This window comes from Bos taurus, chromosome Y (genome assembly GCF_002263795.3).
Source record: "Bos taurus isolate L1 Dominette 01449 registration number 42190680 breed Hereford chromosome Y, ARS-UCD2.0, whole genome shotgun sequence".
NCBI lineage: Eukaryota > Metazoa > Chordata > Mammalia > Artiodactyla > Bovidae > Bos > Bos taurus.
Window position 1 is genome coordinate 57,687,607 of NC_082638.1, and position 16,872 is coordinate 57,704,478.

Sequence of the window (16,872 nt, forward strand, 5' to 3'; positions counted from 1 at the left end):
GAAGGGGCTTCAAGATCCAGGTGTACGGTCAAGTTTCTTAAGCAAGGGGCAGGTCACCCCTGAGGGCTGTGAGTGCTAGACACCATCATTGAAGTCCCCTGGTAGACTCGGAGGTCGTTCTCAGCCCTGTGCCCTGGCGACTGTGCAATCTATTTTCTTTTTTCCCCTTTGGTGAGCTGCGCAATCTTGACAGACCCAAGACACTTCAGATTCAGGTTTAGCCTGACTACGCCCCCAGCAGTTGCCTCCAGAGGGGGCCACCGCGCGCGCATGCGCGGAACTCGGCCTAGCGGCCAATCCGATTGCAGGCGTCAACACCTGGCAACCAATCGTCCTTGGCAGCGGACACGCCGGCAGTTGAAGCGGCGTCCCAGGCCTGAGGAGGCATTGTTCCCTCGGGCCTGCCTCCTCAGACTTAACCCAGGGACTGTTTTGGTGCAGGTGAGCTGCCGGCAGTTCTGGCATCGCCGCCCACGGGGACCGGTAAGGACTGGGGCCTGGTGCGGTCAAAGCGGTGCCAGAGTGCCCAGGGAAGGGTTTCTCAGATCCCCAATCTGGCGGGGCCTTGCTCGGCGGGACGGCCTCTGAGGGCCAAGGGAGCTTGAGGCCGGGCCTACAGGCCCCAGGCCCCTTTCGCCCTCTCCCCTCTCTAGTCTGGGTGTGAGCAGCTCTCCAGCAGCCTTCCTGTCCTAGGGGTGGGACAAGCCAGCTCGCGGAAAGGGCCTGTCATGCCCCCAGCCCCCCGCCCCTCCCAGGTCTCCTGTGGAACTTAATATATTTAAACACACACACATATACAAATCTTCACGCGGGTTTATGACTCGGGCCCAACCCGGTTCTGCAACCAGACACAGTCAGGCGGGCACAGCAAAAAAAAAAAAAAAAATCAATCTAGTGGCCTCTCCACTGCCGCGGCGCTTTGGTCGTTTTCCTGTTTGCTCTGCCTCTCCTCGGACTCCAGGGCTGCCCCTGTCCCTGGGGGCCCCGAGATTCAGGCCTTTGGTTCGGAAAGGTGGCAGATGAGGTATTTGTTTGTTTGTTTGTTTGTTTGTTTGTTTGTTACTGAGAGAAGGGAGGTGGGAGGAAGAAGCTCAGGGAAGAGGAGTTCAATCACTTGCTCTGGTTGAGTGTGAGACACCTGGTCAGCATCTGTAGGGTAGGACCAGGTAGGGCCTGGGGGATAGAATGTTTCAGGAAGAGGTGACTCACCCTGACCTTTCCCTCTGCCCGACCCCAGGATGTGACCTTCTCCTGCCTGGGAAGGGCACTCAGGTTTTCAATGTGCCCCTGAGGTAAGGTGACAGACATTTTTACAATAAGGAACAAAGTTGTGTCTTTCTTGCCTTCCGTTTTTCTCCTTTCATTCATGGGCTGACATGTTGCTGTGGAGAGAGAGTTCTCCTGGGGATTAGCTGACCCTGATTGCGGGTGGTGACTTCAGGGCAATCATGGTTTCAGGTCACTCTGAAGCTCTCTGAGTTGAAACATTAAAAGCAGGCCGGGAGGCTACTGGCTTGCTTTCTCCTGCATTCTTGAAAGAAAAAAAAAGTAAGAGCACCATGGGTTTTAAGCTGTGTAGAGCTGACTCCTACCACTTGGTGAGGCTAAAATGGGGCAATGCACACATCCTAAGGTTTTAGCTACAAAAGCAAAGTAATGAAGGTATGGGAATTCCCTTGTGGCCTGGAGATTAGGATTCTTGGCTTTCACTGCAGTGGTCTGGATTTAACTTCTGGTCAGGGAACTGGGACCCCACAAGCCAAGCAGCACGGCCAAATGAATAAAGTGGTTCATTCAAAGAAAATGTGTTGTGATTTAACATGTTTACATGGGATTACTTGCTCATTTTTGCACCTGTAAGAGCTTTATTTCATTAAGTAATTGAACTCCACTGGATGGGGGTGGGGGAGCATCTGAGTTCATTTCATGCCAGTAAACAAGATGATAGGTAGCTTTATGCCCAGCAACTTGTGCCTACAGCTCTGTTGCATAGTTATCTATTGCTAGTACAGCTTTGAACTTGACAGCATGTTTGGTTTTGGTCACAATATGTGGCTTCATAGGATATTAGTTCCCCAACCAGGGATCGAACACAGGATCCTGGCAGTGAGAGGGCTGAGTCCTAATCAAACCACTGGACTGCCAGGCAACTCCTATTTTTAGGTGTTTTGGTTTGTTTTGTGTTTTTTAAGTTTTACCATATTTATAGGAGAACTCTTCTGTGTGTAAGTATGATGTGAATGATATTATACCTCGAACTGTTTGTGTTGTACATATTATCTCAAAATTGAATAGTTTGAAAAAACTTACACTTGATATCTATTGGTCTAGAATCCAGTTGGGTAGTTTAGCCTCAGGGTCCCTCCTGAGGTGGTAGTCAAGCTTTTATCTGGTTTGGCAACCTCTGAAAACTTGGCTTATTGAATGTAAGTTCTCTCACTTGGCTGTACTCATGAGGCCTCAGTTCCTCCTTCTGTGGGCCTCTCCAAGGGGCTGCTCGTGTGGAGGCTGCTGTCTTTTCCCAGAATGAGTGATTCAGGAAAGAACTTGCACCCATGATAAAGTGCAGTCTTTTTTCAGACGTTACACATCTTCACTTCTGTATTTGCTTAGTCTCACAGGTCAACCCTGTGATAGTTTGAGAGAGAACTACATAGGGATGGGAATATCAGGACATGTGATTCACAGGGTCATCTTGAAGGCTGGTGACCATACCCATTAATCCACCATGACAGCCTTTCTGCATATGATCTCAGTCTTGTTACTGTGAGCAAATTATTTGGCTTGTGTTCACTTCTTGTGTGCTGCTGCTTCTGCTGCTAAGTCACTTCAGTCATGTCTGACTCTGTGCAATCCCATAGACAGCAGCCCACCAGGGTCCCCCAGCCCTGGGATTCTCCAGGCAAGAACACTGGAGTGGGTTGGCATTTCCTTCTCCAATTCCTGAGAGTGAAAAGTGAAAGTGAAGTCTCTTAGCCCTGTCTGACTCTTCGAAAACCCCAGGACTGTGGCCTACCAGGCTCCTCCGTCCATGGGATTTTCCAGGCAAGAGTACTGGTGTGGGTTGCCATTTTCTACTCAATTCTTGTTTATTCAGTGATATTCTAGCAAGTCTCTTCTTTGTCCTGGATTAAGTTTTCTGTTTCTCTGGACGGTTCCCATCAGCAAACAGACTGACTATAATGTCACCTCTCATTAAAAATTTGTCTTTTGTGACACATCCTGCTTCTGCTTTTTTTTATTTTATGTTTTCTTATTATGGACTTCTGCAGAGTTGTTTGTAGAATTTTTTATCTCCATTTCTCTCATTTTCCTTTAAATCCACTCTTGTCAAGGTCACCAGTGAATTCCAAATGTTTAACTCAGTGGTCAATTTTTATTTTTTTTTATTTTTAAAAATTTTTATTATTATTATTATTATTTTAAATTTACAATATTGTATTGGTTTTGCCATATCAACATGAACCCATCATGGGTGTACACGTATTCCCCATCCTGAACCCTCCTCCCACCTCCCACCCCATACCATTCCTCTGGGTCATCCCAGTGCAGCAGCCCCAAGCCTCCTGTATCCTGCATTCAACCTGGACTGGTGATTCATTTCGAATATGATATTATACATGTTTTAATGCCATTCTCCCAAATCATTCTCCCCTCCCTCTCCCACACAGTCCAAAACACTATACATCTGTGTCTCTTTTGCTGTCTTGCATACAGTGTTGTTGTTACATCATTCTAAATTCCATATATATGTGTTAGTATACTGTATTGGTGTTTTTCTTTCTGGCTTACTTCAGTCTTTATAATAGGCTCCAGTTTAATTCACCTCATTAGAACTGATTCAAATGTATTCTTTTAAATGGCTGAGTAATACTCCATTGTTTATACGTACCATGGCTTTCTGATTCATTCATCTGCTGATGGTCATCTAGGCTGCTTCCATGTCCTGGCTATTAGAAACAGTGCTGCGATGAACATTGGGGTACACATGTCTCTTTCAATTCTGGTTTCCTCAGTGTGTGTGCCCAGCAGTGGGATCACTGGGTTGTATGGCAGTTCTATTTCCAGGTTTTTTTTTTTCTTATTTTTTTTAAGGAATCTCCACACTGTTCTCCATAGTGGCTGTATTAATTTGCATTCCCATCAATAGTGTAGGAGGGTTCCCTTTTCTCCACACCCTCTCCAGCATGTATTGCTTGTAGACTTTTGAATTGCAGTCATTCTGACTGGCATAACATGGTACCTCATTGTGGATTTTGATTTGCATTTCTCTGATAATGAGTGATTGTTGAGCATTTTTTCATGTGTTTGTTAGCCATCTGTATGTCTTCTTTGGAGAAATGTATATTTAGTTCTTTGGCCCATTTTTTGATTGGGATGTTTATTTTTCTGGAATTGAGCTGCAGGAGTTGCTTGTATATTTTTGAGATTAGCTGTTTGTCAGTTTCTTCATGTGCTATTATTTTCTCCCATTCTGAAGGCTGCCTTTTCACCTTGCTTATAGTTTCCTTTGTTGTGCTGAAGCTTTTAAGTTTAATTAGGTCCCATTTGTTTATTTTTGCTTTGACTTCCAATATTCTGGGATGTGGGTCATAGAGAATCCCGCTGTGATGTATGTCAGCGAGTGTTTTGCCTATGTTCTCCTCTAGGAGTTTTATAATTTCTGGTCTTATGTTTAGATCTTTAATCCATTTTGAGTTTATTTTTGTGTATGGTGTTAAAAAGTGTTCTGCTACTGCTGCTAAGTCACTTCAGTCGTGTCCGACTCTGTGCGACCCCATAGACGGCAGCCCACCAAGCTCCACAGGCCCTGGGATTCTCCAGGCAAGAACACTGGAGTTGGTTGCCATTTTCTTCTCCAGTGCATGAAAGTGAAAAGTGAAAGTGAAATCACTCAGTCATGGCTGACCCTTAGCGACCCCATGAACTGCAGCCTTCCAGGCTCCTCTGTCCATGGTATTTTCCAGGCAAGAGTACTGGAGTCAGGTGCCATTGCCTTCTCCAAAAAGTGTTCTGCTTTCATTCTTTTACAAGTGATTGACAAGTTTTCCAGCACCACTTGTTAAAGAGATCGTCTTTTCTCCATTGTATATTCTTGCCTCCTTTGTCAAAGATAAGGTGTCCATAGGTGTGTGGGTTTACCTCTGGGCTTTCTGTTTTTTTTTCCATTGATCTATATTTCTGTCTCTGTGCCAGTACCATATTGTCTTGATGATTGTGGCTTTGTAGTAGAGCCTGAGGTTGTTATTTTATTTAATTTATTGGCAGCCTTTATTAGAGCAGTTCATTTCCTCCTCCCTGGGAAAAAAAAAATGTTTCATTTGGATTATAGAATGCTTGTCTTTCCTGCTTCTCTTCTATGTACAGTTCTTCCAGATACAATGTGTGACCTTTGTGTCTGGCTTTATTCAGATGCCATGTTTTCTTTTCAAATATTTATTTATCTAGCTATGTGGCATGTGGGATCTTAGTTCCTAGCCCAGGGATGGAACCTGTGCAGAGTCTTAAACACTGGATCTCCAGGAAAGTCCCCTAGTTTGTGTATTTTCAAGATTCATCCATTTCTTGGCTGTATAGCAGCACATTTTTTTTTATGGCTGAATATGGTATAACAATATGGTATGTGGCTTACCTGTGGTCCATTGTGAGCATATACCACCATTTATTTATCCATTCATCAACTAATGGATAATATTTGGATGGTGTATTCTTTGTGGCTATTGTGAATAATGTTGCTGTGAACACTGTTTTTGCATGGACTCAACATTTTCATTTTTTATGGATATATACAAAAGAGTGAAATTTCTGGATCATATGGCTACTCTATATTAATTTTTGAGGTACTGACAAACCACTTTTCCAAAGTGATTGTACTATTTTACAGCAATTACATCAACAATATATGAAGATTCCTTTTCTCCACATCCTCTGCAGCACTTGTTATTATTCCTCTTTTTGATTACAGCCAACCTAATGGTAGGAGAAGGCAATGGCATCCCACTCCAGTACTCTTGCCTGGAAAATCCCATGGATGGAGTAGCCTGGTGGGCTACAGTCCATGGGGTCACTAAGAGTCAGACACGGCTGAGCGACTTCACTTTCACTTTTCACTTTCATGCATCGGAGAAGGAAATGACAACCCACTCAAGTGTTCTTACCTGGAGAATCCCAGGGACAGGGGAGCCTGGTGGGCTGCCGTCTATGGGGTCGCACAGAGTCAGACAGGACTGAAGCGACTTAGCAGCAGCAGCAACCTAATAGGTGTGAAGTAGTATCTCACTGAGACTGATTTACATTTTGTTACGGGCTTCCTTGGTGGCTCAGAAGGTAAGATGTCTGCCTGCAATGCAGGAGACCTGGGTTCGATTCCTGGGTTGGGAAGATCCTCTGGAGAAGGAAATGACAATCCACTCCAGCATTCTTGCCTGGAAAATCCCATGGATGGAGGAGCGTTATAGGCTACCATCCATGGGGTCGCAAAGAGTCAGACATGACTGAGTGACTTCACTTTCTTTCACTTTCAATCATGTTAAGCAGTATTTTTTGTGATTGTTGGCCATTTGCATATCATATTTGGTGAAAAGTCCATTCAAATTATTTTCCTGGTTGTTAGATTTTTTTTTTAATTGTTGTAAAAAAACCAAACATCTAACTTAAATTTTTACCATTTTAACCATTTTTACATGCTAAGTATTTCACACAATTTCATCAGCCTTTTTGGAGAAAGAAATGGCAGCCCACTCCAGTATTCTTGCCTGGAGAATCCCATCGACAAAGGAGCCTGGTGGGCTACAGTCCATGGGGACACAATGAGTCATACACGACTGAGCAACTCACACAAGTACACACACACACACACACACACACACACAGTCACAGTGTTGTTGTGTTGTTGTTGTTGTCATTTTTTTAGCTGTTCTATGCAGCTTAAATGACAGTTTCCTGGTTGAGAATCATACCCAGGCCCCTGATAGGAAAGTTTGGAGTCCTAACCTCTGAAATATCATGGAATTCCTTATCACATTGCTATGAAATAGATCTCTACACCTTTTCATCTTGCAAAATTGAAACTCTGTACCCATCACCTGTCCCATTAAACAACAACTCCTCTTTTCTTCCCTGTTTCCATGGACCCTGGACTCCATCATTCCACTTTGTTCCTTTCTATTGCTTGACTATATTAGATATTTCGTATAAGTGGAAACATACACTTTTGTCTTTTTTATGACTGGCTTATTTCCTTTGGCTTGATGTCTTAAGTGATCATGAAGTTGTAGCTTGGGGCAGAATTTCCTTTATATGGCTTAATAATGTTCCATTATATGTATGTATCACATTTGATAGATGTTTAGATGCTTCCACCTCTTAGTTGTTGTGATTAGTGCTGCTTTGAGCATGGCTATGCAAATATCTCAAGACCCCATGTTAACTTCTTTTGAATTTATATTCAGAAGTGGAATTGATGAATCATGTGGTAGTTCTATTTTTAATTTTTTGAGGAGGCTTTAGACTGTTTTCTGTAGCAGTTGCACCATTTTAAAATCTATCCATAACACACAAGGTCCAGTTTCTGTACATACTTGCCAAGAGTTTTCCTTTCCTTTCCTTCCTTTTACCTTTCCTTTCCTTCATATGTAAACACACACACATGCACGAACAATTTTTTTCATATCCTTTCCCATTACTGTTTATCACAAATTATGAATATAGTTCCTTGTGCTACACAGTAGGATCTTTTTTTATCTATTCTATATATTAACATTATAGTTTGCATCTGCTAGTCACCAGCTCCCAGTCTATGCCTCTCCCACCCTTCCTCTCTTGGTAATCAATAGTCTGCTCACTATGTCTGTGAGTCTGTTTCTGTTTCACAGATAAGTTCATTTGTGTTATAGTTTATAGTCCACATGTAAGTGATACCATATGATATTTGTCTTTCTCTTTCTGACATCCTAAGTATTATTTTTAATGCTAATGTAGAGTCAAGTGTTTACTTGACTTCATTTTCAGAACATTTGTTGCTACTGTATAGAAATGTGATTGACTTTTAAAATATTTATCTTATATTCTTCAAGCTTTTTATTAATTCTAATACCTGTGGTTTCTTTGGGATTTTCTATATATAAAAGTATGGTATCTCCAATATACTTTGACTTTTTCCTTTCCATTCTGAAGGCTGTTTTTTTTGTTTGTTTGTTTGTTTTAAGCAACAACAACAATTCCTTTTTCTTACCTGATTGCTCTGGTTATAGAACTGCCAGTATAATATTGAACCAAAGTGTGGAATAGACTTCCTTATGTTGTTCCCAATCTTATAGGGAAAGCTTTCAGTGTTTCATTATTAAGTATGATTTAGTTGTGGGTCGTTTATAGGTACCCTTTGAGAAAGTTCCCTTCTGTTCTTAGTTATTAAGTGGTTTACTTTAACCCCTATTATGAAAAGGTGCTAGATTCAGGGAAATGCTTTTTCTGCAGGCAGATGTGTTTTTTGTCCTTTATTGTGTTAAAATGGCATAATGTCGATTGACTTTCATATAATGAACCAACTTTGCATACCTCCATAAATCCCACGTGATCATGGTATATAATCTTTTTTATATGTTGTTAGGTTTTGTTTGCAAGTATTTTGTTGAGGACTCTTGCATCTGTATTCATACAGAATATCCGTTGTGTGTGTGTGTGTGTGTGTGTGTGTGTGTGTGTGTTTGATGTCTCTGTCTGATATTGGTATTAGAGAAATACTGTCATGACTTTGCCTGATATGTGGGGAAGAGAAATGTGGAATGAAGGATGAAGCATTGTTGGATTTAAGTTTAGTCAGGATTAGAGGGAGAAATTTAGGATGTATAAGTGTGGCTTTGGGGGTGAGATTATCAAGAGAGTTCATTCTCAATTTTCTAGGCCTGTGTTAAGTGCTTGACATTGAATTATGCTGTTTGTTAACTGTGTATAGATACTTTATATTTGAATTTGCTACCTATTTTCTGTATTAACATTTATGAAATTAGTATGTGTGAATCAGTTGTAATGTGCATTTAAGATAACTTTTTTTCCAATTTTACTACAAAACAAGATGCCATTAAATAGCTGACGCTTTTTAAAAAGAGCTTAACCTTAAGTCTAAGAAATAAGCATGTTTGTCTTTAAGGTGCGGAAACACATTTAAAAGTTATAAATTTGCCCAAAAAGATGCAGCTGGTGTGTGATTAACTTAGAATTCCAGCTTAATCTTCTTTGACTCCAAAGTCCATGTTTCTAAACACTGTACAATAGTGCAGTTGTAAAAATACTCATGCTTTACATGTGATTTCTCCTAATGATCAGTGGTGGTATTCGGTTTTTTCTTTTTCTTTCTTTTTTTTTTTTTACTTAGAAGAGATTAAAATCAACATGGAACAAAGCTATTATTCTTGAGTCATGTAGACTTGTAGTCATAGGTTATTCATCTTTCATTTAGTCTCTTTGATGCTCAGTATCTTTATTTGTAAGATAAGGGTGTTTATAACTACCATAGAGTTTTGGAGATAACCAAATAGCACATTTTTCTGTACTTAACTAATATGTAGTATATTTATACCTAGGTGGCAGTTTATTTAAAGGAAGCACTGGGACTTGTGGTCACACCCTCCAAGAACAAAAAAGTATTTAAAATATGGAACCACCATGGATGTCATGTGAAGAAGAACAAGAGCCAGAACCACAGAAAAGCGAGGGAGAAACCAAACTAGTAAATGATGAAGATGCTGAACTCATCTTGGTTGGAGTGGAACATGTACATGAGGATGATGATGTGATCTTTGTTGGGATGACCTCAAATTCAAAACCAGTCATTTCAAACATACTGAACAGAGTTACCCCAGGTTCTTGTTCAAGGAGAAATAGGTATGGTCACTTCAGGAAAGATAATGCTCAGAAATTACAGCCTGTTAGTCATGTGACTCCTACATCAGAAGCAAAGACTGTCTTGCCACTTTCTGTCTCTGAATCAAGATCAACAGATAGTCCTATCATTATTGAGCCTTTGTCCAAAGCGGATTCTAAAAATATTTCACCACAAATAATGCCTAATAGCTTTTCAGAGTTATGTTCTCCTTTGATTACCTTCACAAGTTCATTGCAGCATCCAGTAGAAACAGCAGTTTCTGCAGGAGATATGGATAAAAGTCCTCGTGTATCAAAGCGAGTTTCCACTTCTGAAACAAATAGCACAAGTCCCAAAAGGCCTACACTCAGTGATGGAGTTATAGGAGAACATTCTTTAGCTTTGTCCCTTTCAGGTACTTTTCATACAGTGACTACTCAGCAAAGCACACCAGACAGTGTTCATAACTCATTAAGCCATGTTCAGAGTGGAGAACCTTGTCCAACAGCTTTTCCAAAGGACAATGTTCATTGCAAGCCTGTAAGTCCTTTAGGGGGAAATGTATTGACAAAAACTGACTTTCCAAGTGTATCAAGTCAAAATAAGTTTGCTGATCCCACAGAAGGCAATCTGATTGTGTTACTTCGTGACTTCTACTATGGACAGCATATAGGAGATGGGCAGCCAGAACCAAAAACTCACACAGCCTTTAAATGCCACAGCTGCTTGAAGGTTCTAAAAAATGTTGAGTTTATGAATCACATGAAGCACCATTTGGAACTTGAGAGGCTGAGAGGTGACAGCTGGAAATACCACACCACCTGCCAGCACTGCCACCGCCAGTTTCCTACGCCCTTCCAGCTGCAGTGTCATATTGAAAGTGTCCACACTTCCCAGGAGCCCTGCACAGTCTGTAAAATCTGTGAATTGTCCTTTGAGGCAGATCAGATTCTCTTACAGCACATGAAAGATAATCATAAGCCTGGTGAAATGCCCTATGTATGCCAGGTTTGCAGTTACAGATCATCATTCTTTGCAGATGTGGATGCACATTTCAGAGCATACCATGGTAACACTAAGAACTTACTTTGCCCCTTTTGTCTCCAAATTTTTAAAACTGAAGCACTATACATATGTCATTATAGACAGCACTGGGCAAAGCGTTTTCACCAGTGTTCCAAATGTCGGCTACAATTTTTAACTTGTAAAGAGAAAAGGGAGCACAAGACCCAGTGTCATCAAATGTTTAAGAAGCCTAAGCAGCTAGAAGGATTACCTCCTGAAACAAAAGTTGTTATTCAGGTATCACTGGAACCCCTTCAACCAGGATTGGTGGAAGTAGCATCCATTACTGTGAACGCATCTGATTCTGAACCATCACCCCCCAAATCTAAAAGTAGGAGGTCAAAAAAACCCGGTTAATTCTACTTTAAGTAAGTCTGAAGCAAGTATTTCAAAGTTATAAACTCCATTAAAAACAAAAAATTCAACTATAGCATTATTCAATAATAAATACAGAGAAACCAATGCGTAATTTATGTATTTTTGTTTTAAATACATGAAGTATAGTTTTGTTTGAATATTGAGATGTTATTTAAAAATATGTTACCTCTTTTTCATACAGTTGTCTTAGCACTAAAAAGTATGTGTGCGTGTGTGTGAGAGAGAGAGAGAGAGAACGAGAGAGGTGGCGAAAGGAAAAGTAACAGCCTATTTTGGTATTTCATGTTATTTGTAAGTTTGAAAGCTCTGCTATACGTATAATCTGTAGAGTGTTTTAGCAACGTAATTTTCAACTGTTTTCATGCCTTGACTATCTCAATATTAACTATATAGCCAGATTGGAATGGCTTTGTTATTGTATGTTCCCTTGTGCTGCTGAACTCTCCGAAGTGCCTCTGTTGTGCTGATCTACGATAACCTGGCTCCAAAAGCCTGGTGTGGAGAAGTTGATGGAGAAGCTATGATGTGAGTTGGGACCAGACATGGGATTTAGTCAGTGGAGAGCTGTGGCTTCTTGTCCCATTGGAGGAAGAGGTATGCATTCCCTCCAGGCATGGAGCCAAGGCAGAAGGAACACTGTCTCAGAGTGTCTTTACCTAGCCCAGGGACATCTCAAGGAAGCCAACCATTTAAATGCCTGTGTTTGGTGAGAGGCCCCTGCAAGCATCAAGCAGCCCCTGTGTTATCATTGACTGCAGTTGGGGAAGCAGAGATAGTTAATAGAATGAGGCATGGTTCCTGTGGACCTCCTGTTGAGTGATCAAAAGGGGAATTTGATTCATTCCATCCCCTTTCCCATTTGGCTAGCCTTTAGTCACAGTGAAGTAGCCATATCTGTCTCAGTCACAAAAGTAAAGCAAGTTAAGATTCCCAAGTAAAAAAGCCTTGACATCCAGTTTGATTTGTACTGGACCCATAGTTTTAACTGAAAAGGATCAAACACAGGGAATCTGTTCAGTTTATGAATTGGGCTAAATTTAGTTCTCTTACCCTTAAGCTACAATGGAGTTGTGTGAGAATAGTAAATGTAGTGGATACAGAGGGTCCAGGGTGATTAAACCCTCTACAGAACTTTTCCTTACCTTTTCCAGTTACATGTATCTTACCCTAGTTGAACATGTGAAGATTTCAGTTTTGTATCTTATCTTGCCTTGAACACGAATGTATTGCAGTTAACAGCTAATTCTTTGTGTGGGTAATTTCCCATTTTATCAAACTAATACTGATTTTCAGTCTTTCTTGACACCGTCTGATGTGCAGGAATTGTCTCATTTATTTGTGTAATTATCACGTCATAGAATTATTATCCTTCCTCTACTCTATCCAGCTATCTAGTCTGTGATTATACTTGTGGAAACCTTTTTTCTTGCGGTCTCCAAGAGCTCTTTCACAGACCTGCAGGGTACCCTCTAAATATTGGTTCCTGAACATCAGCACACTTGGCTTCCTCTGTGTGTTCCTGGAGTTGAGTCTCCTCCTGGAGTTGAATGCCATACTTTCTCCACTTCTGGCACAGTTACCTAGCAATCTCTGTGCACCATTCAAGGAAACTGGGATCCTGGCTGTATACCTATGCCAGGAGAAATCTCTCCATTTCCTCTTCCTTTCTCCTCCTCTTTGTCTCTCCCCACTATTTTTCCCCCTCCACAATTTATTTAAATGCTCTAAGCTTTCACAGAACCCTGGAAAGTGGTAATCACCAAGGTATTAGCATACATCTCAGAACGGAAGAGGAAGGACTACAGATGACTAAACTAGAGTAAGCCTATTGTCTCCATTTTAGGTAATTTCTTGAGTGTAAATTCAAATACAAATAGATTGTATTTATTTATTCAATGCTTCATTGATTGGTTTGCACTTTGAATATATTACTAGGCCTTTCCAGTTAATTTTCTTGGGCCAAAGCACTTTGCAAAGTGTCAGCTTAAACCACTTTTAGGTGTATAAAGTGTGTGTGTGTGTGTGTGTGTGTGTGTGTGTGTTCTGATCTTATGTGAGAACTCTATGTATAAATAAATGTACAGACTATTGCATTCTTATCTCCTTTATTCTATTTCTATAGTAAAAATATGAAATGTTTTCTTTATATGTTTTTATTGTTGCTTAGTATTTTGAACACAGTTACTGTTGTTTGCTCTGAAGTATGCTCCTAAGGAGTACAAGTTGTATTAATAAATATTTGGCAATAGCCAAATAAAAAGGTCCCAGTGATATGGTCCCTGACTACTTCCTCTCTTCCATTCTCTGTCGTTTTACTCTACTATTTTCCCCACTGGTGCCCTGTTTTTGACAACACTGGCCTTGCTTTTCCTTAAGCAAATACATTTCTTCCCAATCCAAAAACTTTGCAACTGCTGTTCTTCTGGAAATGCTCTTCCCCTAGGCCTGCATGGCTTGCTACCTCCCTTGTTTGAGCTTCACCAGTGGTGTTCAAATCACACAATGAAATCCTCAACCCCCTCCATTTCCTCCTCCTCCTTAAAGGCACTTTAAGTCTCTACTCTCTGCTTACCTCTCCAGCCTAAATTTCCTACTTTACACACACACACACACACACACACACACACACACACACACACACACACACAAACTGAGAAGAGATAATAACATCAGGGCTTTGCTTCTTATAATTAGCTTGAGTCAGTTTCTGTGCCTGCAAATAAAATATAGTTAATAGTGAGTTGAGTTCTTTCAGGAGCTTCCTCTATTTTTCTGTTGATACCTCTGTATTTTTTTCAGGCAATGACACTTTGTTTTGTTTACAAATGTATTGAATATCTGTCAAGATCACTATTTTGTTATTGCCCTTTGTGAATTCCTTGTCTACTTTGCTTGTTCTTTCAGGTAAAATTTATTGTTTTATTAATGTTGCCAAAACATTCTAAGTAAAATTACTATTTATAGAAATAAAATGTTTTTTACAAAAATATTTCTGCTGTCCATATTTTTACAAATAACATGGCATATTTCTATTTTTTTTTCATAATCTTATTGTGTTTGCCACAAATTCTAAACACTGATGTGTAAATGGGTTTTCTTGTTCTTAGTACCATCAAGGGCAATGAGGATATGGCTTAATGAATTTCTATTTCTGTTTTTAGATTTTAAAGAGAATTGTTTTATTGGGAAGTTTACAATATCTGTTGAGACATTTCCTTTTCTATCTTTCTCCCTTCCTTTCCTTTTCTTCCTTTCTTCCCCTGACTCTCTTCCTCTTTCTTTCCTTCCTTTTCATTCCCCAGGGTTTTGCTTGACTGGATCTTTCCTGAAACAAAAGTAATTCCACTCAGATTTGAACATTATCGTTTCAGAACCACATTCCATTTCTCATTTCTAGTACTGGAATTAACCTCCTCTTCCCCTTATTAGATTGCCACAGTTGTATCAGTGTTCCTGATTTTGTTTTTCCAAGAAGCAGCTCTTGTTTTCTTAAATACATTAAAAAAAAAAAAAAAAAGTCGGATCTCAGGTTAGTGCAAATCACTCAGGAGGAGAAGGGCTTGCCTTCACGGGAAGGATAAGCTTCTTGTATGAGTGCTGGTGTCCAGACAGTGGCAAAGGGGAACAGCACCACTTAAAGAGACAGAGACTCATATACACCAGCCCTGGTACATACATAGAAGGATTGCCCAAAACAGTGCTATGCCAGAAGCAGAGATAAAGAAACACAGAGTGAGCTCTGTACCCTAAGGCTCTGGTGTCCCTGAACAATGGGGATCAACTGTTGCAAACCGTCGGGTTTTTCCCCACTCCGCTAGCATCTGGACAGCAACAGGTACTCTGTCCCATGGAGAAAAGTATCCAGCCACTTGGAGCCCCTGTGTACGATTTGGATACTCAGGGAGAGCTCTCGGTTATTGAAGGTCCTGTGGGACACAGGAGTGTGTTGTTCAGATTGCGGAGCAGGAATCCGTGGTTGAAATTTCCAAATGCAGGTCAATGACAGCACCTGGGGTAGCGGCAGATGCAAAATCTGCTATCTCCCTAAAGCAGAATCTGGCCACGTGGTGGAGCTGGAGCCCAGGAACCGCGGAAGATGTCCTCCGGTCTAGGGGCATGTCCATAAGGGTGCCGTCCAGTACCCTCTCAGCCATTGGTCTAGATTTGGGCCAGCAGCATGTGCGTGGCTCACAGCCTAGGGCAGTGCCTGTTTGGCTGATGTACCAGAGCCTGTTCACCCCGTCCTGGGCTGACCACCACCCCTTTCTTCAGCCTCAGTCCACCACAGACACACCAACCACTGCCTCCCGACCATGCCTCTCACTCCCCACCCCGAAAAAGCAAGTTGGCCCCACAGGTTTTTTGCAGCCTGGGCCGCCATTGCACACCACTTGCTTTGGTGCTCTTATGTCCCATCCTTTCATATCTGACCCAGCCTGGGTTCATGGTCAGGGCCAAGAAGAGCACGAGAGGTGGTCAGAGGAATGTCGGAGTGTCCTGGGACCCCAGACCTTCTTAATTGTGAGCCCGGGTGCTCATGGGGATGGGGCCCTGAAGCCTGCCCTTGTGATGCTGTGCATGGCTGCGACCTTGCAGCCACCAGTTGTCACACCAGGCGAAGATGCCACTCTCTTCAGTGTGGAGGCAGCAGGGGACCTGCTGGACAGGACCTCTGCCCTGGTGGACAGAGACATGGCGCAGATCAGGCGGATGTTCCAGCTGCTTGTGGAAGACATCATGGAGGAGGTGGAGGTTTTGGCTGATGAGAAGCAGCAACAGGGGTCCTCCCAAGACTTGGATGAGAAGATATTAGAGGAACAAGGCCAGCAACGGCCGGGAGGCCTGAATGAACTTCTGGCGCTAGATGCGCTTTGGGCTCTGGCCACCCTGCAAGTGGAACTGAGCTCTGACCATGAGAAAAACTGCAGGGCCTAAGTTTAGTTCATGTGCAAGAGCCATCAGAGGAGGAAGTGTGACTTGGCTCAGAGGAGTGCCATTATCCAGGGCATCCCTGGCTTCTGGGTCAAAGTGGTATCCTTTCTGCTGCTCCTTGGGGTCTGCTGCTCAGGAGGAGGAGGAGGTGCAGGGGCAGGAGCAGGAGGATGGGTGGGGGCGAGGGCGCAGGATGCGTGCTGGTGGACCCTGAAGGAAGTGTGGTACTGGGCAATTGGCAGGCTCCACAGGTACAGCTGAGTAGAGTTCAGGCAGGGCCTCACCTGTGAGTGTTGCAGTCATGACTTTGTGTGTCTACTTCAGGCCTGCATCTGAGGAGGAGCAGCTCCGAAGCCTCTAAGTCAGGAATGACCAGAGTCAGTACCCTAGAGCAGCCTCAGCAGACAGTTATTATAAATGTGGATGATCCCAAAAATAACTGACATGGGAGTCACACACACACACACATAAACATACACAAACACACACCAACTCCTTTGCTTTCGGACATGATTTGTTACAACGACTGCAAGTTGTTTGACCACGTAAGCAATGACATGCCACTACTCAGCATACACAAGTCTGGAGAAGAGTAGGGATCAGAAACAGCCCCTTCTTGGGGAATGCAGACCACC

The 16,872-nt window shown here is 42.1% G+C and overlaps 2 protein-coding genes across 2 annotated transcripts; both read left to right on the forward strand.

Annotated features, from left to right (window-relative positions):
* Positions 1 to 331: 331 nt before the first annotated feature.
* Positions 332 to 11,390, forward strand: LOC132344717 (zinc finger protein 280B-like). Its single transcript, XM_059884362.1, has 2 exons — positions 332 to 441; positions 9,582 to 11,390. The coding sequence occupies exon 2, from the start codon at positions 9,653 to 9,655 to the stop codon at positions 11,282 to 11,284; it is 1,632 nt and encodes a 543-aa protein (XP_059740345.1). The 5' UTR covers positions 332 to 441; positions 9,582 to 9,652; the 3' UTR covers positions 11,285 to 11,390.
* Positions 11,391 to 15,712: 4,322 nt separating this feature from the next.
* On the forward strand, positions 15,713 to 16,240 carry LOC132344718 (testis-specific Y-encoded protein 1-like). The gene is made up of 2 exons (XM_059884363.1): positions 15,713 to 15,836; positions 15,909 to 16,240. Exons 1-2 carry the CDS (start codon positions 15,713 to 15,715, stop codon positions 16,238 to 16,240), a joined length of 456 nt encoding a protein of 151 aa, XP_059740346.1.
* The last annotated feature ends 632 nt before the right edge of the window (positions 16,241 to 16,872 follow it).

Coding starts and splice junctions, on each gene's coding strand:
- LOC132344717 (XM_059884362.1), top strand. CDS start 9,653: ATGGAACCACCATGGATGTCATGTGAAGAAGAACAAGAGCCAGAACCA.
- LOC132344718 (XM_059884363.1), top strand. CDS start 15,713: ATGTCCCATCCTTTCATATCTGACCCAGCCTGGGTTCATGGTCAGGGC. Junction 15,837..15,908: donor CTTCTTAATTGTGAGCCCGG/GTGCTCATGGGG, acceptor TGCAGCCACCAG/TTGTCACACCAGGCGAAGAT.